The sequence below is a fragment of the Mytilus trossulus genome, chromosome 3 (assembly GCF_036588685.1).
Source record: "Mytilus trossulus isolate FHL-02 chromosome 3, PNRI_Mtr1.1.1.hap1, whole genome shotgun sequence".
Classification (NCBI taxonomy): Eukaryota; Metazoa; Mollusca; class Bivalvia; order Mytilida; family Mytilidae; genus Mytilus; species Mytilus trossulus.
Window position 1 is genome coordinate 32,426,168 of NC_086375.1, and position 26,595 is coordinate 32,452,762.

General features: G+C 32.1%; 1 protein-coding gene across 3 annotated transcripts; it reads right to left on the reverse strand.

The window, feature by feature from the left end:
- Positions 1–1,073: 1,073 nt before the first annotated feature.
- On the reverse strand, positions 1,074–26,595 carry LOC134711269 (solute carrier organic anion transporter family member 4A1-like). Of its 3 annotated transcripts, XM_063571790.1 has the most exons (15): positions 26,363–26,595; positions 23,781–23,867; positions 22,557–22,631; positions 20,873–20,922; positions 16,947–17,263; positions 16,047–16,244; positions 15,561–15,666; positions 13,292–13,413; positions 11,507–11,592; positions 9,814–9,952; positions 8,412–8,610; positions 7,310–7,445; positions 6,268–6,449; positions 3,744–3,808; positions 1,074–2,471 (listed from the first exon to the last, which is right to left on the reverse strand). In XM_063571790.1, the coding sequence occupies exons 1-15, from the start codon at positions 26,369–26,371 to the stop codon at positions 2,233–2,235; spliced, it is 2,010 nt and encodes a 669-aa protein (XP_063427860.1). In that variant the 5' UTR covers positions 26,372–26,595; the 3' UTR covers positions 1,074–2,232. The 3 variants fall into 3 exon arrangements, with proteins under 3 accessions (XP_063427860.1, XP_063427861.1, XP_063427863.1); XM_063571791.1 differs by lacking the exons at positions 22,557–22,631; positions 23,781–23,867; positions 26,363–26,595 and adding an exon at positions 22,152–22,292; XM_063571793.1 differs by lacking the exons at positions 20,873–20,922; positions 22,557–22,631; positions 23,781–23,867; positions 26,363–26,595 and adding an exon at positions 22,152–22,264.

Genomic DNA, 26,595 nt, shown 5'->3' on the forward strand with positions numbered 1-26,595 from the left:
TTTTCTGGTCTGTGGCTCCGTTCGTTCGTTCGTCCGTCCGTTCGTTCGTTCGTCCGTCCGTTCGTTCGTTCGTCCACAGGTTAAAGTTTTTGGTCGAGGTAGTTTTTTGATGAAGATGACGTCCAATCAACTTGAAACTTAATACACTTGATGCTTATGATATAATATTTCTAATTTTAAAGCCAGATTAGACTTTTGACCCCAATTTCACGGTCCATGGAACATGGAAAATGATAGTGCGAGTGGGGCATCCGTGTACTTTGGACACATTCTTGTTTAATTTTAACTCCAGGGTTTATAATTACATTTTTTTTTTAAAGTTGTGCCTGTATTAGTCAAAATTATGAATTTTGTAGATAAAACTTTCATCGCAAGAAAAGTCATAGTCGCCATTCAGTTATATTTAACGTATAAACGCATTAATATTGGTCCTTACGCAGAACAGTGGTTCTCCTCGGGAACTCTGGCTTTCGTCACCAATTAAAAACTGACTGCCACGAAATGGCCAAATAATTTGACAATGTATCTACAAATCAATTGGCTTTGAATCATTTTTCTAAATCATTGCTCGAAGATCGTGCAATTCTAGAAGTATAATAATACATGCTGTAACCTATTGGCTTGTTATTATATACCATGTGACAAAACATAACCAGATATGTGTATTGTTTTTAATTCTGTGCTTTATTCTATTGTCTAGTCACGTGATTTTATTGTTATTCAACATGCATATTCATATATAATGTTTTTTTTTAAAATTAGAACATCTAAGGGTTTGTTGCATTTCCGTAAAAAACAACTTTGGTTTTAATGAACATCGTTTATACATTTAGTGGCATCGTCACTTCCTTTTAATGTTGAGCGACTGGTTGAAAAAAAATATCATGGTAAATTGCACGAATGATTTTGCAAATTAAATTCTTCTATTAGATCATCAGCACTGCTGTCATTGTGGAATTATGATTAAGTACATAATTAATGAACTTTTCTGGTGTAGGAAATAACTCGACACTGGTCTTTATAATTCCGTCCTTTTTTTAGTGTAAATACTATATTGTTTGAGCACTATCAAATAAAGAACTGTTGAATTTTATTCATTCTTGTAAATATATGCATAATAAATATATGAGTATACATGTACATTGTATAAGCTTTGAAATAAAAAAAATGAAACAATGTTATAAATAAATGTACATATGGCACTATAAACACTTACATGTAACATGACAAAAGGCAAGGACAACATACATATAACAATGATATATATACAGTGCATGATACTTCTCTGTGATAGGATATATGATACTTCTTTGTGATATTATTCATGATACTAGTAGTTCGTAGATTTGATTTGTTTTGTAAAATTGCAAATAGAATGTCATTAGAATATTGAAAGAAAAGATAAATATTACAAGAGCAAAACAATGGTTATTGTTTATCTTTCGAAATTTATGGAATTATTCAATAGCACCAGATTTTGTTTATAAAAAGTCCTCGTCCGCAGACCAAATTTTGTTGTCAAATATATAGATAATAAGTTAAGTATATGCTTGATAACCATTTTAACCAATTACTATTCACCGAGTAGTTGTAGTTTAACATATATCACCGGTATTTTATGCAATAAACCATGAGTATAAAAAAAAAAAAGAATTTTACTCTTCAATAGTTTTCAATTGGTTTATGTTACTTTCATCGACTGTTTTTAGATTTGATGGTTGATGAAAAAAAATGGCTGTATCTTTGTCCGTTTTGTTTTTCGATTTCTTGTAAATTGTTGAAGTATCTTCTCCACTTTGTCCACTGTAAATACACGTAACATCTCTACGATTTGGCTTGATATTGTTCTCCAGAGATCTGCTTCACTGTTACAAAAACGAGGAATCTCTTTACGGTAATGAGTATTTTGTTGAGTAAACAATAAAAATGAGGTTTGTTGAAAAATCAATAAAATCATTATCCTTTTCAAATAAGGTTATACGGAATGATGTGTTATATCCATCCAAAGTTCCTTATAAAAATGTCATAGTTAGTATTACAGTAGTATGCAGGTTTTTTTTAATATGCCGGACTCACTCGCATACGAGTATTTAATTGATTATAACAAAATAAAGAATTAAAAGTTAGGCCCGTTTGATTACTAACATTAAATCAGTTTTCTTTTTTAAAAAGATCACATATGATGATGACAAATGCAGCTTTCACATTAATCACAAGTTTCGAAGCATATGTCTAATTTGACGTTATTTCGAACGAATCACTTTTTCCAGTTCTGGTTTCAAACAAAATTGCCAACAGGTAAAATACTGCCGATAGCAATGACACAATCAACCACCAAATCAATATCCCTGAAGCCATATCATCATGGCTGTACAACAAACAGTTGCCTTTATTACCACAAGTTCCGTCTAAAAATATCAAACATGCGTTATCCAGCACCCAGCCAACTAGAAGTGGACCTGGAATGGTTCCTGCAAAAAATACAATTACAAGGAATACATCAATGTTGTCTAGTATAAAATAGTTATCAAATGTACCAGGATTATAATTTAGTACGCCAGACGCGCTAACATGAACAGAAATGGATAATACAACAAAACGTAACATGTATTATATGAAGAACATGCTTTCAAAACATAAACTAGCATTCTAAGTTTACTGACACGAAAGGTTCCGATTTTGTAACCAAGAAGCATGATTTGTCTAGCACATAAATCTCATTTGCAATCTTAGTTGGGTTTTTTTTCTTCAAACTTTTATCTTGGTGTAGATTTGCCATGATCAGTATCAGACAGTATTATAATTCGCTAGGCCTGTTTGTTTAAAATTCATTGTTTTGATCTTATAATTTACTGGTCTGTTTATCTTGAACGTATGTGCTGTTCTACTTGGACATTGAATTATTTTGTTTCTAGTTTTAATTTGATTTCTATGATTGATGTTGGTGGTATCGGTGAATGTACAGTGATCTAAGTAGTTTTATCAACATAGTGAACGTTTGCATTAGCGATTTGGTTCGACGAGGACGGAACATAGTTTGGTTTATTAATTGTTCTTCTTCGAGTCGTTTAAATTCGATCCAGCTTTAATTTTACAGAGGAACCTTAAAATTATAACATACCAATGTTTGAAAACGTCATTAATTTTCATTAGTATCAGTGAATAAAAATTATTTCATGTTATGCTCCATTCGGTAGGCATACTATTTGTTAACAGTGTAAGAGATGCGTAAACTGCTGTCAAATATTATGCCTATGTTTGTAATCAAACAGGAGCAAAGAGCACGAATGAGAGAAACGTTTCGATTTTGATTTGAAATTTCAGAACTCTTTTTCGCTTGTTCCGGACATACAGGACACCTTCAAAGAAAAACCATTTGACTTGATAAAGCATGGATAAACGCAATAGAAATATAACTATGTTACAATGTTAAAATTTATTCATTAAAAAAAACTCAAAGATTTCTTATATTTCAAGAAGGATTTATCCCGTCGAAATGTTAATATTGATTTTACGGATCGATAAAAAAACAACGGACGCCGCATATGGTACTGTTACTCCCAAAAAAACTCATCATAGATACCAGGAATAAAATAACACGCGAATGTCATGCTTTATTGGAATTAGAACCAGGCTTTGTTTGGAAAGCTAATGAAGAGCGTCAAGAGGAACTGGAAATTTCAAAATTTGAATTTATTTGAAAGAGAATGATGCATACTGAAAATAATTAACAGCACACTTACCAAGAAGCCGTATAAATACCCACTCCACACCTAACGCAAATGGTTTAACGTCCTCATCAACAACTCTGAAATTGTTTAAAATAATCGGTTATTCAACTACAAATATTTTGATTTAAATGAATCAAGCAAGAACCAACTCTAAGTACTCAGACAGTTGCTTTTTTATTTTTTTTTGTATTGCATTCCAAATCTTTGGAACGGTCATTTTCTGTACATTTTCTGTTAATAAAAAAATGAAACTCTTCCAAAAAGCTTTTCTATCCAAAGACATAGATGTCTCTAACGTGACGGTACCCAAATTGCACATATTTTGACAGGTTTTTCACCTACGTTTTTTTATGATAAAGACAAAAATGTCCATTCTGAGTTTATTTTGTAGCCGTATCCTTCTTTATTATATAGGTACACAAATTTGATTTTTAATCCATATGGAATCAGAGAAAAATTGGTTTAAACTGACCTCCAAACCATCAATGATTCTGAAATGAGGAGTACCCAAATTGCATCCATGCTTACATTTGCATCGTCAAAAGTCTAATAACAGAGCTTTTGTTTAATTTCTTCAAATATTTTGAACAATTGGATATTAGTCCATGCTTACTCTTCATTTCTTTTAAAATGGATACTTGCAACATATAATTTGTATTTGATCATTTTAAAAAGATGACGTTTTGATGACGTCGCTATTGACGCTAGCGACGTTTCAGTACATTTTGCTTTTTCAGTAAACACTTCTATTTATAAATACTGTGAACGTTTTGTGCTTATCTAAATATGTCTACCTTTGTTGAAAGATGTGCATAGTATCAAATCATAAAAACACAAATTGTTTAGTCTCTAGGAAATCTTGTAAGATGTCCGCTGCGATTTTTGCTAAATAGGTGCAATTTGGGTACCGTTACGTTATCCGTTTTGACACAATTATTCCAATTTTTTTTATTGTTGCGTCCAATGTATTTCCGATTTGTGCTAAATTTTATGCGCCTCTGATGATTGTTTTTAAACATGCCATGTAATTAGTTTAAAGATTGGTATTTTTCATTATTTATTTTGCTACGAAGAAGTACATAGATCACAATAAAGAACAATGTACGATAGGTGTATTTACATGCTTTATTTTTAATGAAGTTAAAATTTGATAGATATATTTCTGTTTTCAAGTTGAGGTTGATAAACATGTAGTTTGATTTTCCATAATGCTACAAAATAAAAATTGTTGGGTAATGGAAATGTCCGAATTACGTATTTTTATATTATTGAAATACTACTTAGAAAATTTAACTGTAAAAAATTCAATTTATTTCTATTATTGATGTGAAACTTTTTTTCACTCATACATGTGTTAAAAAGCGCGAAAAAACATATGAATTTATCCCGTCGTTTGACCGTTAAGTCTTCATAAATATTCATCCTATTGAATGTAACGGCTTAAACTTTGAAAACAGGAAAACTGAATGGACCCGTAGTACCCATACTTTTAGGAATTAGACAAATATATTCCGTAGATCATTCAAAATATTATAAATAATTGTAATTTGTTGCAATAGATTTGTTTTAGAATATTCAAACGAATATATTGATCTTTTAAAATTACGTGTCCCCATGAGCTCTCTTGACTTATTTAATTAACAGATGCGTCTTGGTTTTTACCCATAGACTGCAAATAATTGAATAATTAGCTACATGTATTCAGTCATTTCAGAATATTAAAATGTCTGTACCAAGTCAGGAATAAAACAGTTGTTATCCATTCGTTTGATGTGTTTGGACTTTCGATTTTGGATTTTCCTTTTTGAATTTTCCTCGGAGTTCAGTATTTTTGTGTTTTTACTTTTTACAGATCAAAATGGACATTTCGAACAATTTAATTTACCAAATCATTGAGCAACTACAGTAATATGACAAAATTTAACATACAAATGGAAACACATAGATAAAAAAATATTCAATAAATTATCTTTACTTATTTTTCACGTATTCCGCGATTCTGTTTTGTGGATATTGTTTGTTTATCAAGGTCATAACAGGAAATTCAATAGTTCGGTATAAAAAACTGAAAACTCATTAGTTCGCGATCAACAATCCCCGAATGATAGATTTTGTCGATTAAACATTATGGGTTCGTAATAAAAGTGTAAAATGTGCATACAGGACTTAAATATTATATTTATTAATGCAGTGGTTCAATAATTTCCTGGTACATTATATTTATAAGAAATTTGATTAGTGACTTTCTGATTTAGAGATTCCTTGGAGTTTAGTATTTTTGTGATTGCACTTTTTAAAGGATAACGTTCGAATTTGGCAGTTTTTATTGGCTTCCGATTTTTGATTCTACCTTGAAGTAGCTTTACACATCATAAAAAATTCATAAATGCAGTAAGGCAACACCAACTATTCATTTGTTTAGTCAAACATCGATACGTTTATCATTGTAATGCACGTTGGTATACGCGAGTACAAATCACTTATGTAAGTATCTATGACCAAATGCAATATTTGTACTATCCAAATTAACAATTACCTCATGATACACATCGAATTTGGCGTAGTTGATATTAGTACAAAGATGATTGCTAAAAATAAGCATGGTGCAACGTAGTATAGTTTGTCGCAGTTATCATCACACCGTCCATAAAAGGCCCCTGCATCGGCCTGACTTACATTCAGGTTCTGAGCAATGCAACTACAATTACCCCATACGCCCTGTAATTATAAAATGTTACATTCTATTTAAAAAATGATGTTTGATAGAAAGTATTAAAATGAATTTGAAACTAGAGTAGAGAATAGAAATGAGGAATGGGTCAGAAAGAAACCAATAGGACCAAAGAGTAAAAAACCCCAGAATACAACCACAAATGGGTCTTCGACCTAGCTGGAATATCCAGTAAGCGGGCTTAAATTGACCTGTAAACCTATATGTTTACTTGTTTAGCCAAATGGACGCCACCCTAAACTCCGATTCATACAAATGAACAAAAACAATATCCAACAAAGGCCGCAGGTTTCTGACTTGAGAAAGGTAAAAGATGTTTTGTGAAATTTAAACCATCTCCCTATACCTCTACCAAAAGTAGAATGAACAAACACGCAACAATTTTACAAAGTTCGAGACAGCATGAAAATATTTTGCCCATACTGAGCTTCAAAGTCCTGAAAAATGTCAAATCAAGGTATCGATAAAAAAAAAGACAAAGGGTTTTCTTTCTTGTATAAGACACAGGATATATTGTTGTTGTTGTTATTGTTTTTGGAAGGCGGCTTACTTATGTAGTAATTGTACCTTAAATTCATATAACATAAATATTATGTATATATAATTTCAGTCTTTAATTTATTTTTAGTATTACGTTTTGGCGAGTAATTATATGAAACTTTCACGAACATGGTTGACTGAAGTACTAGGAAATATATATATCTGTTGAGAGACAAAAATAAAACCACACATATCAGAAGGTACATGTTCTATGAAAATGAAAAAAATCAAGAGCAAATAATAGTCCCTAATGAAATATACATTATGCACAGGATAGATAAAAGAAATGCATTCTTGTGATACGTACCATGCCGGCAACGTCTGTACATCCAGCGTGACAAGGGGAGTAATACACCACGTTATCTATACCACACACAGGTGTAAACGTTTCATATTGACACTTGCATGATTTCTGACAGGCGTCTGAGTATCCGTTAGCCATGCTGAAAAAAGAATAATTTCGTTTAAAAAGAGGGACGAAAGATACCAAAGGGACAGTCAAACTCATAAAAAGTTTAAAAGATTGATCGATGAAAAATCTTGCTTCGCATCCAGTGTCTGTGTGAAAAGAGACGGTTTGTAAATATAAGACAATAAAACAGATTTAACAACTTTACAATAGAAATACAATCTGAAAATAATGAATTCAAAATTAAATCTTCGTACGCCACTTAGATTACGGTCATATGAAACGAGTGAGTGGTGAAAAAAAATGTTTATCCAATTATTTTACCAATGCATGTATATATCATAAACTTAGTCCTCTGTGCGCGATTTTCTCATTTTTTACGCAAATATAACGTATAATCGTCAATTTTTTTTCTCTCTGTCTGTTATGATTTAACAAATATGGCTGCTAATTAAATGCCGTGTTTTGAAGCCGACGTTTACCGATTGTCACCTTATAGTGAACAATTTACAAAAAGCATGGGTATTGAGCACGTGTTTAACATGTTCCATTAGAGAATTGTTTATTTTAATGACAGATCCATGCGTATTGCGACCACCGGAATTTTACGAGGAGGGTTACGCTCAGGTCACTATACATACGGAAAATATGTCGGCGAATTACTTCCCGAAGGAAGCAATTAAAAATAAGTAAACTTATTCTTAATGTGGACAAATTAAAGAATGTTCCTCAGAAAAAAGTATATGTACATAAGTTGTATAATGAAAACTATCCATTTAGTTATAAACAAATATATGCATATTTTTTTTTAATTTGAGGTTTCTTATGACTTTAAATAAAATAAAAAATGTCAATCCAAAATGTGGTAAAACCATTATTTATTTATTAACCGTTTATTGTTGTATTTGATTTCTGAAATCATTCAATATCACTCTTTAATTTTAGTTAGCTTACTTTATACTTACTAGTTAAGTTAGCTTACTTGATACAATGTACTTACTCAGGGTTGTTATGATACGGAACTTCAAGCCCAGCTAGCTTCACATCTGGACATCCGGCTATGAAACTGATCCCCATTAAAGATGATATCAAGCAACTTACAAAAGCTAGTCTTAGCATTCCACGTAGTTCAAGGTTAAATATTCTTATAATCACACCCCCACCGAACGTGCCAACAACGCCAATTGAAATCATACCGGCTACAACACATAAATATATAAGGATAACGTAAAAAATCAAAAATACCAGATTGATTTATTATAAGTTATACAAATTAACATAAACATTCGAACTAAAATTGTGTTTTTTTTTAATTTTTGAAAATAGTGAATTAACAAATTACAACGACAGCAAGTTGAGCTTTCCGATTGATTTCCAATGCATTGTTTACACATTGTCATGGAAATCACAAGCAATATTGAAATCATTGGGAAACCTAATGTTGGATTGCCTCTTTATTGTTATCTGCTGATAGTTATCAACCTTGGTATTCTTGTGCTTACCTCCAACATTATAAGTTTGACCCGATCAAGTCAAACAAAAGACAAACAAGAATGTGTTGATAGAACACGGATACCCCATTCGCACTATCATTTTTTTATGTTCAGTGGACCGTGAAAATCGGGTGAAATCTCTAGTTTGGAATTAAAATTAGAAAGATCATATCATAAGGAACAAGTGTACTACGCCTTCAATTTCATCAAAAACTACATCGTTCAAAAACTTAAACCTGAAGCGGGACAGACGGACGAACGGACGAACAGACGAAAGGACACACGAACGAACGGATACAAAGACCAGATATATAATGCCTATAAATGGGGCATAACCCAAATTTAATTTTTCGTTTTTCGCATAGCTCATGGTATTTTATTATGTTTTATGAGCTACAGCATATTTATGTATATGTTTTTATATATGTGTTCATGTGTTTCAGCGATGACCCTTGTTTAACGCATCAATGTAAATAAACGGAATTTGATGAGACTGTCATTATAAAGTGAGAGGGTTAGCGCTATAGAACCAGGTTTAATCCACCATTTTCTACATTGAAAATGCCTGTACCAAGTCAGGAATATGACAGTTCTCGTCCATGCGTTTTTGGTGCGTTTTGTTATTTGATTTTGCCATGTGATTAAGGACTTTCCGAATTGATTTTTTTTTTGTACTGGATTGTATACTGAATAAAATTGGTTAGTTAGTTAGTTAGTTAGTTAAATCTACATATTTGTCTGGTAAAACGAAGTCTGAGGGCATATCGAGAAGGCTTTTTATATCATGTCAACAATTGCGTTCGTTTGAATCGGTATTTAAAAGTAATATTTAGCATTGGATATAAAGTGCCGATCAATCATTCAAACAAGATTAAGATGTCTACCAGATTTGCTTAATAGAAATATTACCTAAGAGATATCCAGCTGTTTTGTAATCCAGATTGTACTGCTCCATTAAAAACTTGTAAGCAAATGATCCGACTCCTGATACAGCAAGTGTATTAGCAGCTCCAGCAAACGTTACCATCATGAATATAGGGTTCTTAATCTGTAAAAGATATAGTTAGTTATTATTGGAAAATACTTAGTTATATAATCTTTATTGCAAAATTACACCCATGAGGGTCCAGCAATACAATCAACCAATTTCATACAATACAATGCAACTAAAATGTAATACAATACAATATATGGAATAATAGAACATAATTAAAAAATTTAATTATAAATTTATATGAAAAAAAACACCAGCATTAGCTTGTTTGTAATGGGTCAGACTCCATCAGTTCTAAAGACTACTTAATAAAGACTCCAATATGACAAACATGTTCAGGAATGGGGTTTAGAATGCGTTAAAGTTTATCAAATGCATCAAGAAGTTGAAATAATGGTACATAGTCTTTTAGATAAGCAAAAAGATTAGAACGCAATCGATTAAACACATTTTTCTAGAGGTTATTGATGTGTAAACTAGGGCGATTAACTATAAAAAAAACGTATAAAGGTCCATTGTGTGAGTTATTTTAATAAATTTCCTGTTACAAAACTTTGAATTTTCGAAAAACTAAGGATTTTCTTATACCAGGCATAGATTACCTTAGCCGTATTTGGCACAACTTGTTGGAATTTTGGATCCTCAATGCTCTTCAACTTTGTACTTGTTTGGCTTTATGGATATTTTGATATGAGCGTCACTGATGAGGCTTATGTAGACGAAACGCGCGTCTGGCGTTCTTAATTATAATACTGGTAGCTTTTATAACTATTAATCGCCCTAGTTAACACACCAGTAACCTCTAAAAAAATGTGTGTAATCCTTATTATTCTTAACCCAAATATTCGACATTTTTGTGTGTAATGTCAACTATAATCATCATCAAATCACAACTGACAAGTCGTAACCGAGGAGTTGAACGTCATATTGATTTTCTAAAATCTACAAATGTTCGACAAATGCAACAGAATCTAAATTGAATAAGCATATAACTCAAAAAATTAATTTTAAATCATCCAAAATTCACGTGTAAAAGTAACGAAATAATATTTCCTTGAAAGTTTTCTCTCATATGACGTTGTGTTTTGCCATGAGGAAATTTCGCGAAATCATTTATGAAATTTCAAGGAATTTTATTTAAATTTTAATTTTATACATTTTCGAAGCTATAATGCATTATTCCCTTTTTTTTATATATATATCCATTAGAATAGAAAAAAACCACTGTAATATATATTTTTATAATCTCAATTTGCTGAAAATCCCAGGAACCCTGCATGCATGTGTATCGCGCATGAATGGCTCACAGTGCAGGTTATGAAGTAGTTTCGGAAACAGAGTTTATTGATGTGTAAACTAAGAGAAAAATTATAATTGACCAATTTAATTCAAGTATTTATTATAGATATGCAAATCATATAAGATTATTTACGAATGTTTTGATACTTTGAAATTCACCAAGGTGCATTTTATTCATCTTTAGAATAGACTATGTCTTTTTTTTAATGATAATGCCATTAATTCGACAACTTGTTTTTCACTGGCGCAGTATTATTTATCTTTTTTATATTTGCTTGTTTCAGATAAAATGGAAATAAGATGACTAACCTGTGTGATGAGAACAACAAAAAATTTCTTCACGTTGAACATGAAAGAGTTTTCGCCTTCTTTTTCAACTGTCCGTTTAACAACGCCTGTGAAATAGTTATAGTCATGATAGTATGATCATATCATATTTTCATACGAAATTGAAGAAGTGCTGAATCAACACTCGTTAATTGTTTTTAAATTATTTATATGCATGGATCAGTTCAAATTCTGTGAATAGTTTCATGTGTTGATTTTACAGGCAAGGCTTCGAGAACGGGATTGGTGGGACCAGAATTTGAACATTATATCCGTGGTCATTTGTGCCACATATCCCATAACAAATCAACAACCAAATCGCGATGGCGTTCTTTAAAATATCTCGTGAACTTCGGTACCTAGGAAACCTTAGTTCAATAGATTCCTAATAAGCATAAACTCTATAACGAGAAAATCATGCTAGAAAACGCAAGATTATCATATCAACTGAGAGACATAAATTCCACATGTTATCGCTGCTGGAATATAAATCTTGGTAAACAGAAATGGAAAGTTCTAAATTGAAAAGTTGTAACCATCCCATTTGTCACAATGTTTTGTTCTCAACCGACCCTTATTGTCATTTTATTGAGCATATGTTTCTGTATTTGAAGTATTCTGTATTTCAAGTTTGATTGAATTGATGTGCAGAGCATAATCAACCGAACATCATGTATATGGCTTAACTTTTAGTTCAGGGATACTGACCTATTATTTTTTATTCTTCCAAAAAGCTCCTGTCCAAATATTCCACATATGAATAAAGAAATATTTACGAGGAAGAACACGGTCGGTTCCCATATGACTATGATGTAACTTACTATTGCTAGACAGTCTGCTAGAGTACATTGATTAAATTTAAAATAATAAAAAGTAATAGTCAAACGTAAACAAAAATCAACATGAAATGACAGAAAAACAGATTAGTATGCAATATAAATTCCTGATAACAAGTGTTATTTTTCAACTATGTGCCGAAGGTTCCATGCAATACGAGTCAACATTATGCATTCTTTGTAGGGACTTTGGGAATTTACAATATATCAGCGTATATATAGCCAATAATAGTGCATTGACTTGACATATCAACGATATAAAGATGAGGCTTAGAAACGGGGAAATGCGAGGCTGTGCCGAGCTATTTCCCTGTTTCGGGCCGAATCCTTATAACGTTGATATGTCAAGTCAATGCACTATTATTGTCTTTATACTGCAATCTAAAACAACATTTTCAATGGTTGTTTAACGCGTTAAAGTTATCAATTCGATTAAAATATTAGTGAAATCCCCTTTAAAAAGGATTCATATCATGCTCGCGGAGAAATATACAACACAATGAAATGTACATATTTACAGTTGTTGAAACTTACACTCGATGGTGAACGAAATCGTTTGAGAATGGACTAAAATAGCAACCATAAGATGAACCATAATGATTTATAGGTTACAAACAAAACATATTAACAGATGAAACATGTTTTCCAATAATTGCAAAAGAAACAAGGTTGAGTCGATCAACGCATCGTTTTATGCATTGGTAACAACAACAGGTTGAAGAGGTCGTATAAATAATTACATATTATTTCGGCATTTTCTATTTAAATATTCATGAGGAAAAGGGATATCGGGTCATTGACTGTATATGACATAGAAATATACAGTCAACGCATTTTGACTGCTCAAATAGTACGAGTGCAGTATAAATATATATAAGAGTACAAAATCCAAGAATATTTAATTACTTTAGTAATATTTTTAATTTATTACCTGGAAGTCTTTTAGGGAATCCAAAGAGAGGTACAGCTATGATAGCAAATGCTACAATAGAGATCGCAAACCCTAACCACCAGGCTCCTACCCATCGTGGATCAATGTACGTTATGCCGATACTGAAAAATCAAAGGTACACCTAGCAGATTTTTTTTATTATTGATTGATTGTTGGTTGCTTAACGTCCAGTGACAAATATTTCATTCATATTCAGGACGAGAACAAGTTCACAATAAATACAATAGGTAGGTCGTGTCATAATGGCGGCCATTTGGGATGATGGTCAGGGAAATTTGGACTTCCACAGGATAATGAGGGTATATTGGAAAGGGACAAAAATTTTGCCTTACAACACGCCACCTACGGGTTCTCAAAGAGTTGTTGCAAGAGTTCTTAACGTTCAAAGAGCGTGGCACTCTCTTTCCACGAGACATCGGATTTAACGTCTTTTTAATTTACACAATTTATTGTTTTGTCCTTCAATTCCTTGTGTATTTAAAGCCTTTCTTGTCACTATTATATTTGATCAACTACATACAGAATAAAATGTTGCCGTGAATATTTTATGGGTCAATGTTTGTTTTCCGATACTTAAAATGAAAGGGTTCAAGTAAACTATGTATTTTTTTTTAAATGTTTGATATTATTCTATATTTTATTTTTATAAACATGTTTATTTTTTTTCAATTCTTTGTGGATTTAAAGAGTTTCTAACCCCTTGTATAATATTTGATAAACTACATACTGAATAATATATAGCCGTGAACACATTATAAATAATATTACACTCAGAATTTTTCATTAGAATTGCCGATTTTACTAGGTCTTACTACACTATTTCATTTATTATGACAATTTGTAACAATTTGTAACCAGTTGTAAATTGTTCAATTTTCAATTAAAAATTACTTCGCCAATTCATCCCACTAAATTTCGATGTAAATCTGTTTGATTATTGTAAATTTCAATTGATTATTTTTTCCATATGTGACTTGGGTATAGCCTTCGTAGCTCTTAGGTCCTTATGTTATTTTTTGACTATTTGCGGACCATACAAGCTGCGGAACCGTAGCTCTTAGGTCCTTATGTTATTTTTTGACGATTTGCGGACCATATGGTTTTGACTATTTGCGGACCATACCATATGTTCCGCAAATAGTAAAAAAATAACATAAGGACATAAGAGCTACGGTTTCGCAGCTAATAGTCAAAATATAACATAAGGACCCAAGAGCTACGGTTCCGCAGCTATAGCCTTCGAACGATAGTCCGTTTTGCTGAGCGATATTTATATATAAATTTAGTTAGAATGGTGAAAAGGAAATTGATGGTCTGTTGCAAGGCATTTATCCCATCCACATAAACCATCCTTTTCTAAGGGCAGTTCCAACTTTTAAAATCTACATACGTGTTTTGTGTTAATTTTGTATAGTTTCTCGACCTAAACATATATGGAATCAGGAATAATTGCATCCGGACGTTTTATTAGCACCAAATCACTGAACCAAAGGACTTTAAACCTATTTCATGCAATTTCTGTAACACGAATATATTATAAAATAAAAAGAACAAAGGACACGAATATATTAAAACACAGAACTTTCTGAAATAGTTTTTGAATAGGCCAGGTGTATTTTTTAAGCCGCATTCATATGCCAAGATATAATACGCTTTAGGACTGTCAGTCCCTTTAATCAACCTTGCAACCACTGGCGCTTTAGGTATTAAACCTATTTTCTCTTTTGTTTAATTGTTTTTTTTTAGAAAACATATCTCGATATCTGAACTTTGTTTATGTGTTTTTGCTCCATAAGTATATTGTCATTCTTGTGTGCATATGGTCATGTGATATCCAAATCTGCATTTCGGTCCACTCAAAAGCTGAGATTATTTATTTCCCGTATGGCCAGTCAAGGTCGTTAAACACTTCCATTTGTTTGTCCCGTTAACGTTACTGTCCTCAATATACATGTTATATATGCCGTTAAGTAACGTCAAGTAACTATCAATCAATCATCCTGGATATGTTTATATCCGTTTTATTATTTCACTTTTAAGCAATTTAAAAAAAACATACTGTTTATACATTATTCGGTAATATTTTTTTTTTCATTAAATCGGGTGTTACGATAGGAAGTTTAAAAATTCAAAAATAATAGAAAAGTAAAAATTTACTTTGAATAATTTGAAATTTACTTCCATAAAAAAATATGCATCAAAATTACACACTCATAATTAATTATAAAAATTAGACAAAGAATAATACCTGCTTGTATCAACTCTGTCAAATTCTACAAAGTAATTTTGTGATATTTCTCCACCAGATAAAAAACCTACTGCAGTCCCTATTGCTGATGCAGAAAACGTCAAACCTGAAAGTATACAGAGGATTATAGACACTGTTAAGAAGCTTGTTTCGTAAAACTCAGAAAATTTTCAGGTTTTTCTTTGTACATACAAGACAAAATGTTTAAGGGTTTTCAAATGCAGTATGGTTGTTATATTTCATTATGGCTCACAGTGGTAAAGAAGTAATTGGTTATCAACAACTTAAAATATTGTCCTCGGAAAAGTCAAAGTAAAACAAAAGTGCTCTATCCGTTCCGTTTGCTAGTATAGTATAACGTTTTATTTCATCATGTTTTAATGAAATTGAATCTTTTTGAATTAACCTTTCAGTTCGGTTTTTAATAATTTTATATTGAAAAGCAAAATTTGTTTTCAATAAATATGTAAACCAAACTACACATACCAATATGAAGAGCAGCTTTAGCATTATCTTCGTTGTCGTCTATGTATGCTGATCCCAGTGTAAACATTGTAGTAAATCCAACTCCATGGAGCATATTAGCTATCATAAATATAGCTAAATACGACTCACCAACGGGATCACATTCTGATGACCAGGAACTTCCGGCAGAACAGTTGTAGGTGTACTCGGTGGCATATTCTACAAGATAACAATAGTATAAGATACATTTGCAATCAGGAAAACTATTAAAAACAATTAATAAAAGATACAACCGTAAGAGACTAAAGTACTTATGTCAAGAAAGGATTTGTTTCCCACAAATTATCTTCTCTTTTGCAAGTAAAAATTAGTAATGTCACTATTGATTATATTCATAAATAACGAACAGCCAAAAAAAGAAGTTCATATTCAAATGTCTTTTAAAATTAGACCAACAAATTCATACTGGTACAATAATTAACTACATCTATCATGAGTGTGCATACATTTAATTTTGAGTTTAAATGAAAAGAAATGTTTGTTGTTGTTATTTGGTATGCTTTGTCTTGTGACCGTTACAACAATTTTATAATTTTTAGGACTGTCAGTACAGCTCAGTAGTCAGTATTTCGGTACTGACATGATTGAACAAACTTTACTGAAATTGTCCGTTTATAAATTTTGAAATTATCAAGAAAATAAAGTTTCAACCCTCTCAGGCAAAGTTGTCTTTAGATGAATTCGGCTATTTAGTTTAGGTATTTGTGACATATAGCTCTTCAGCGGTTTCGGTACTTAAACATCCTCGGATTTCAAATAGTTCAGTAGCTTTGAGCGTTCCTGATGAAGGTACATCCAGAAAAGCGCTCCGAAGACGTGGAATTAATAACGTGTTGTTTTCAATTTTTTACAAGTATTTACCAACGTAAGAGTATTGGTCTATTAAATGTGGAATCAAAAACACGAAAGAGCCCAGTGCCATGACAACAGTCCCGCCTGCTACTATTGCCGCCTTATTATATCGTCCGCCGATGAAAGTAACAAACAACACCACTATTAATGATCCTATGTCCATAGAGCTTGGAATGAGTGCAGACTTCGTTGACGGAAGTTTAAATTGTCTCTCTATTGATGGTATGGCCGAGTTCGCTATCCCATTTACTGCAAATCCTTCTATGAAGCACATGATGGAGACGAAGAGAATATAGAAATGCATTTTGTTGAATACTTGGAAACACCTGAAATAAAACATTTTGTGGTAATAAACTGCAATTAGTAGAAATCATAAGCCATTTTGTACATAAAATATATGGTCGTCAGATAAAATCAAAAAAAATCTTGCTTGTAGTCGTCTCCATTTTCGTGATGACAATATAGTCAAGATGATGGCAAAGAAGATCATAGTGTTACAAGATCTCTTCAACAATCATTTTCAAGTTAATAGTTCAACCTCTGTGTTGTCGAAAGCTTAAGTTTTTGTGTTGACATGAAATATCATAGATATTGACCAGACTCAAGATAGCAACCACTCGCTAGCGGCGGTCAGTTTTAACATAATCTAAATCTAAATCTCCAAAAGATGCATCAGATTCAAAACTTTGAATCGTTTGAAATACCTAGGATTTTCAACAACAGGAATAGATTCCCTTAGCTGTATTATGCTAAATCTTTCGAAAAATTGTCCCCTTAATGCGTGTCGTCTTTTTACTTTATTTTGCATTTTTACTCTTTTGATTCGAGACTCACTGGTGAATTTTGAAGATCAAACGCGGGTCATGCGTAAATATTTATACATAAAATATATAGGTATTCATCACATTCGCACGAAACTTTATTCATTACCCCTTTCAAAACTTCATTCTCTGTTCAATTTATGTTTGGAATCCACTGTTACAAACCCTCATTCAAACCAATACAAACTACAAGCTATAACTTCGGATATTGCTAGTCACAGACTTTTCAAGCCAGTTCGCATTGGGAAAGATGAAAAAGAGAAAAGATCTTTTCTAAATCTTTCCTTTGCCAACAAAGGTCTCGATGGCGTCAACCTAGGCAATATCCTTCATCATAAATGAGTTCAATCGAAAATACCTCCTTATTTCAAAGACCAGTCTGTACCAATAATATCTTTTACCTATACCAAACATATTGCAACTAAAATTTTCAATTACAAACGCGTGTTGACGACTTCAAGTCTATACCTCCTGAGTGCACTTGTGCTAGTTCCCAATTCACATATAATCCTGCTGGCCACGTTATTACCGGTGACCTTAACATTGTTAATAACACTTCTCTACGAAACGTGTTATCGAAAGGTCCGAAATATCGTGAGCCTAAATCCATCAATTGGAAATACAATTTTAAAATTTTGATGGATTCAGTCGAGGATTATGCCAGGCAATGGGCTAAGCGCGAGAAGGAAGACGTAGACACTCTATCCGAATGGATTAAGGCAGTGAGGTCGTTAATACAAATCAGAATTTAGAAACTGAATTGGTCCATCAATGCCCATGCTACGTCAATCTTCAAAGATCCAAATGTTGCTAAACACCTATCTGACCTCCATGATAAATATGTTGTTGTCCCCGCAGACAAAGCCCCAAATAACATCGTTTTTGTCTGTAAAAGTCATTACATTAATTGCCTGATAAACGAATTAGGTATAGACTATTCACTTGGAAACCCTACATATACCCTCACGACACTTACCAAAGAGGAAATCCTGGATAATCATAGGTCTGTTATTTGTTCCTTTGGTATTTCAACCAAAGATGAAGAACTGGATCTTCCATCACTGTTTTGGATACCTAAACTACATAAGTGTCCTTACAAACAACGGTATATTGCTGGGTCTTCCAAGTGCTCCACGAAACCCCTTTCTAAATTATTAACATCAATTTTATCAGCAATCAAAGACGGTCTTCAAAGTTATTGTGAAACTGCCTATTCTAGAGGTGGCGTGAATCAGATGTGGATACTTAAAAATTCTAAAGATCTTTTAGAGTACATACAATCTAACTCTCTTTCATCTTGTAACAGTATTAAAACATTTGACTTTTCTACTCTTTACACAAGTATTCCACATTCCAAACTAAAAGACAAATTAAAAGAGTTGGTATTACTTTGCTTCATAAAAAAGAATGGCCAACGTAGATACAAGTATCTTATCTTAGGGAGGGATAAATCCTACTTTGTAAAGAATCATTCTGATTCAAACAAAAAATTCTCTGAAACCGATATTATTAAGATGCTTGATTTCTTGATTGACAACATATTTGTTGCGTGTTTTCCAACAGACTGTTGGCATCCAATGGGAACAAACTGTGCCCCTCTACTTGCTGACTTGTTTCTTTATTATTATGAGGCTGACTTTATGCAGGAACTTCTTAGGAAGAAAGATAAGAAGTTAGCAATATCCTTTAACTCTACTTTCCGCTATATAGATGACGTTCTTTCATTAAACAATTCAAAATTTGGTGACTATGTGGATCGCATCTATCCCATCGAATTGGAGATAAAGGATACTACAGATACAGTTAAGTCGGCTTCATATCTTGACTTACATCTAGAAATTGACAATGAGGGTCGGTTGAAGACAAAACTTTACGACAAAAGAGATGATTTCAGCTTTCCAATTGTAAACTTTCCATTTCTAAGTAGCAACATTCCAGCAGCACCTGCATACGGGATATATATCTCCCAATTGATACGATATTCCCGTTCTTGCATTTCCTATCATGATTTTCTTGATAGAGGGTTACTGCTCACAAAGAAGCTATTAAACCAAGAGTTCCAAATGGTGAAGTTGAAATCATCCCTTCGTAAATTTTACGGACGCCATCACGAGTTGGTTGACCGTTATGGAATAACCGTTTCACAAATGATATCGGATATGTTCCTTACGTCGTAACTACAATCCACTTCCCTTTCATAAATTTGACCTACCGAATTAGACTATTTACCGGATTTGTAATCACATAAGCAACACGACGGGTGCCGCATGTGGAGCAGGATCTGCTTACCCTTCCGGAGCACCTGAGATCACCCCTGGTTTTTGGTGGGGTTCGTGTTGTTTATTCTTTAATTTTCTATGTTGTGTCATGTGTACTATTGTTTTTCTGTTTGTCTTTTTCATTTTTACCCATGGCGTTGTCAGTTTGTTTTAGATTTACGAGTTTGACTGTCCCTTTGGTATCTTTCGTCCCTCTTTTATAAGTCTGGTATGTAATTTTTTCCCCGTAAAATTTAGCTTTTCGTTGACTCATGTAACATGACGACATATTGTAAACTATGGTTAAATTTTAATATCAAGAAAGTAAAGTCAGCATAGCATATACGTTTTCACGATTTAACTGGAATTTTGTCTTTATGTTCTATTATAGCTTTATTCCAAAAGATTGGCCATATAAAAAAGACTTGGTATGAGTGCCAATGAGACAACTCTCCACAAGAGACCAAAATGACACAGACATTAACAACTATAGGTCACCGTATGGCCTTCAACAATGAGCACAGCCCATACCGCATAGGCATCTATAAAAGGCCCCGAAATGACAATGTAAAGCAATTCAAACGAGAAAACAAGTGACCTTATTTATATAAAAAAAACCGAGTATTTGGCATTTCTCGAAAGTAACTTAATAACAGAATTTTTAAAAAGGAATGTGTTTTAATTACATATCTGATATTTAAATTATTTAATTTTCTTGGTATAAGAACTATGAGAGTGTGCTTTTGATGAGAAATAAAACTATTTGTATATTGAATAGTTTTTATAACTCAATCCCAAGATATAGTAATTATAGATAATACTGTCGTTTCGCCAAATATAATGTGTTAAAATATACCTAGGCTTAAATGGACCATAACCCCAAGCCAGATCTTCATTGATATCATCCTAAAATACAAAATTTTAAATTAAAATAGCTTTAAATTTAATAATAATATAATAAAAAATAAAGGAATGTTACCAATATTTATGAACAACCGTTAACCATGTCATATTTTCTAAGTAATATTTTATATTTCAATTTATTAACTGCACAACTACTAATTTCGAGACCGAAGTCATCTAAAGAAAGATACTTGACAGCTATATTTGCTTTCATCTACGTTCTTTCTGAGGGTGGTAGTCTGATTGACAGTGATACCATATATAATCTATAATAATTGTATATGCGGTCAACAGTCATCTGATTTGGCTTATTCAGCGATAGTGCATCATGTACTTTAATCTGCATGATTGCACCATTTTATTTCCTCCGTTCCAAAATTTAAATTAATTTAAAGCTTCAATTAGGGTATGACACTGCTAATCTTTTGGGCTCTTAGTACTTATACATATACGACAATGAAAACAATGCTAAAGCTGTTCATCATATTGATATGCGTAGTGTGGTTAAGCGTTTATATATATATACCAGTCAACACATTAAACAATTCAATACAAGCCGATGTATTTTCCATATATAATGAAATTGAATTGATTAAGTTGCGGAGGGGGTAATGTGTTTGACCAGTCCATCCGTCTGTCCTATATCTGTAACAGTCTTATTTTCGCATGAAACCTTTTGATTTAAGGCAAAAACCCGAAAAACATTTTTTGGAATTTTAGTTATTAAAAAAATAGCATTTTCATCCAAAAATTCAAAAAAAAATCGTTTTAAGAACTCAAAACTTTTAAACTTAAAATAGTCTGCTTAAAATTTTAAATGCCTTTGCAAATCTAAGAATACTTTATTCTCATTTTCGAAATTAAGTGCCGACTTTTGTCATCATTTTAAGCAAAATAAATTTGATCCCTGTGATTAGTAACTCGGTGTTTTCCAACTTTCAAATTTGGTCATATTCTTTAAGTCCTATGCATTTACTTGGAAAATGAATGTTTTTAATGGGATAATTAAACAGTTTTTTGCTATTTTTCATATTGTACGAAAAATATTAGTTCATATTTGTGTATCGTTTCTTTTGATGACTAGTATATGTATATTAGAAAAATTATTTCGCTTTTCAATATATTTTTTTTTAACAAAAAATACCGTTTAATGACTGAAACTGGACTCGAAATGCAACAAAACGTATATCAATTCTATCACTAATTGACATTATTTAAATAATAAAACTTACACATTGTTTATTATTAATCTTTTTATATGTTATCTTCGGATCCATCATTTCATGAAATACACTTTATGAATTTCGTGCACACTTAAATCTCTAGATTTACAGCATTAGGACGCTAAAGCCGAAATGATTGAAAACTATGTATCGATGTATAAATATATACAACCGATAGTAGTCATACGTACAAATATACAAAGAATTTTCGAATTCATCTAAGGTCAACATTGCCTGAGGGGGGTTAAACCTTAGTCTCGACGTATTTCGTAATTGATGAGCAGGAAGTTTTGGATATATATGTGATAAATCATGTCAGTGCCGAAGTACTGACCAATGCTGACCATAGATTACCCTCTCCACTTACAGTTTACAGGCACTTATAATTTACACGGAAATGATCAACATGAATACCTTATCACTTTTCGGTTTTTCAGGATTCTTGGTATATGGTGAAAGCGTTCCATTGTCATGTGAAGGAATTCCATTCTGCAATATAAAATAAAACATTTTAATTACACAAAATCATATCAATTTTTCTTTTTTTAGCATTGAAATTACAGAATGTCATGTGAAATGAAAGTGAGGTCTATAAGATACCTAAATGTGGTTGATTCTATTATTATAATGGATGTTCTAGTGTCACCTCTAAATATAGCAGCTGGCCATCTACAAACCCCTAAAAGAGTGGTTCCAAATTGTGTTTATAAGTATAGAATTATCCCTAAACGTGGTTACGTACTTGTACATCCCGTGCATTAATTTTCAAACAAAGTGCATTTGTGTGGATCAGGTCATATTGAGATAATTAAAAGTTTTAATTGCATGAATCTTCGATATTATTTTCCCTCAGTTGTAAACTGTTTGGAACTCTGTAGCACTGCTGTGTTACTGTATTAATGATACTATTTTTCAAATCATTTTAAACTTTTCCTGACCTTGGAAGCAGTAATAAAACCGGTAATAAAATCTTGCAAGATTTAAATAAAACATAAAAAACAAATTCTTTCCCACCCGTTTTTTTCAAATGTTTATGCTATCGTATTTCGTAATTGCCCAATTGTGTCAGTTATGGAATTAAAAGTAAAGATGTTCATCGTATTTGTTAAAAAAGAAATGTGTTGAAATCTTTTTTTTTATAAAATAATCATTGAAGGGTGACACCAAATTTTACCATTATTGAAATAATGGTCTTTATCCAAAATGTAGATCAGGTTCACACGTATTGTGCAAATAATTATATAAGAAGGACAACCATCAATATGAGAAAATAACATCATGGTTATAACCGGTTTTTTTTTTTTTACAGGAACCCCCTTTTATTCTTTTTGAGGTTTTTCTGTGTCATTTTGTCTACATGCATGCATGAATTGTTTTTTTACACATGTAATTTTTGGAAGCTTTATCGCTCCGTGTTGAAGGCCGTACCTTGACTTATAATGGTTTACTTTTATAAATTGTTACTTGTATGGGGAAGTGTCTTATTGGCACTTATACCACATCTTCCTATGTCCATTTGATTTTTTTCGTTTATTTATTGTTTCTGAAATTTCAATTTTCCCCATCCTTCACTTTTTTATATATTCCTTTTTTCAATACATTTTTTTTCATTTTCATTTTCATAGAATTTTTTTTTACCTTTTTGTTTGTTTCTGTTTTTACCTCCACCGTGACATCATTACACCCAACGCCACTTTCAAAAGCTTTATTTTCAATTCCATTTGACTGAAATACAAAAGAAATATTCACTAGCTATCACATCTTCTATGTAGATCTATACATTGTAACAAACTCGCTTTGATTTAAGTACAAAATGTATACCTATTTACATGAAGGAATTTTTCATTGGGGCGGTACAACTAGTACTAGACACTGTGTTTGGAAGAATCATTGAAATAGGATTCTAATTAAATTTTATGGGTTAGGATAAAAGAATGGAAACGGGAATGTATCAAAGAGCGAAAAACGTTAAAGGGCAGAAAACAGCCCAAGTTTACTCCGCTGTAGATATTTGTATTCAAAAACCGTTAACTCACTCAAAATAATGCTATACAATAACTTATAGCTGTAATTATTATTAAAAGTGTATGTCCTAGAAAAAGGACTGTATTTCTTCCAATAAATATATGCGCTATTTACTTTTCTACAGGTAGTTTTTACATTAAAACTATCATAACTTAACCCATATATTCCATTAATACAAAAGTTGTGCCTTGAACTTACACTACCTACGTAACTTTGATCAACATGACATTAATGTTGTTTTTTCTTCATCCTTGCATCACTGAAGAGACATGTATTGTCGAAATGCGCATCTGGTGCAACAAAATTGGTACCGTTGATTTTATTATAAACTTTATCAACCGCTGTTTTTTTTTTCCTTTCAAATCTGTGCGGTCTAATAATAGAGTAAATTATAATTCACGTTCCCGTCTATCAAATATCAACAAGTACAGATATATGTTGCAATCCATAAAACGATGTAAATTTAAATATTTAAAACTATCAGTATTTCGAGATTTAAATTAACGACCTCGTTATATATAAAATCACCAATTTCTTTTCTTAGATTCATAATACAAGATCTCGTTGTTAACCATGATATTCGAAATACTTCGGTATAATGTAACATTTCATTTGTCATACGAAGTAACATCTCGACTAATTTTGTAGATATTGTATTCCAGTGGCAAATATTTCATGCATGTTCAGGATGAAAACAAAGTAGCCATGCATATCATAGGTAGGTCCGGTAATAGAGGTCAACTTGGTTGCAAGTCGGGAATATTGGACTTTTACGGGAAAATAAGGATATTTTGGATAGGGAGAGAAGTATAGCCTGGCAAAAGACCACAAAAAAATGCGTACTTATACATTTCGCACAGCCAAACGGAAGCCCCACTTTGACAAGGGTTTCACTGACGATCGAAGAAAAACTTATAGTGAACATATTTATATTATCCAGTCATCCTGGCAGATGACATAGCTTGAATGACTCAAATTGAATTGAATGGTAGATGGGTTTTTTCTCCTTACTGCATGTTAACAGAGTTATCTAACATACTTCTTGATGTTCTTTCTATGTGAAACTCGATGCTCCGAACTCATATACAATGTTGTTATATTTCTGATCCCTAGTAAACCTTGGGATTGGAAATGAATTTAAAAATGCACAATGTCAGAAGTTCTCGCGTTTATTTAACCTACAGAGAGCGTGACTTACTTCCTAAACAAAGCATCAGATTTACCATTTATAATCCATAGAAACTTTTCTAAGCATTTGTCCAACCGGCATGATCAAACAGACCCCCGCCCCCACCCAATTTATTTCAGACAAGGGCGGTTTTGCAATGTTTGTAGTTTGTCCAAGATAAACTGAAAACGCCCTGGCAAATTAACAAAAGACAAACAACAGTTATAATTTTATACATGTAAATTCGTAACAAACATGAAAATTAAAGAATGCGAAAAAGAAACCTCCACCCCGCACCAATCCATGTTTTCAACAGAAACATGAAGCGTTGATAAAATTTAAAGTTATGGAAATTTGTTGAAAATATTTTAGGCTTATCCACTTAATATAAATGGATAAAGCCTCTTTAATATTCCAATTCCATTAAAGCATTTGGCAACTTTTACTTTTTGACATTGTGAGTGAAACAAATTAGGTGGAGTTGGATTTACATCTTTATCAGTCATTTTCCTATTTACCGCTTACTAAGCATTCTCTGAGCATCTTTAAAAATGTCAAGTCATCATTATTTTATGTAAATGGAACAATCGGGTTTTGCAATGAGACGTACATACACATACATTTAAAACGAAAAGATGAGCTGCATGGTTATTCATCATGAATAAAGTAATCTCATTTAAATATTAATACTGTATGTCTTATTGATGCAGTTCAACTTATACATTTTTTTTTTACCTACATGTGTAAATATTCACATTCCCCGTTTTACCCCTTTTGATTAATATATCCCTTAAATTTCAATACGTGCATGATTTATGGTAGACCTCCCAGTACAAGAACAACACTTAAAAAAAGCAAAGCGCGATACAAAGCATAGTATAGAGTTCTTTTACATATGCGATATAATATCAATTTATTTTCTTCATTAAAATACATTTTTGTCTGATTTCTTTGTCATATGTTGTGATGAATTGATATCTATAATTATCTATATCAGAAATAACGGGATAAATAAAAGATCTCTTACCTGTTTCATAGCTACTGTGTATCGGTACAGACTCGTCACGACTCGGTGAATTCTATATATTTTATTTACCAGACTTTTGACCTTATAAGACCTTAATGTTTACTTGTCCAGAGTTACTACTTCTGACCACATTGTGAGAAAATTCTAAGTGATCATATTATTATATATATACCGAGGTGTGATAAGTTTGATGTCAATTGTTCGTAAACCAGGTGTACAAAGATGTTTTGTTA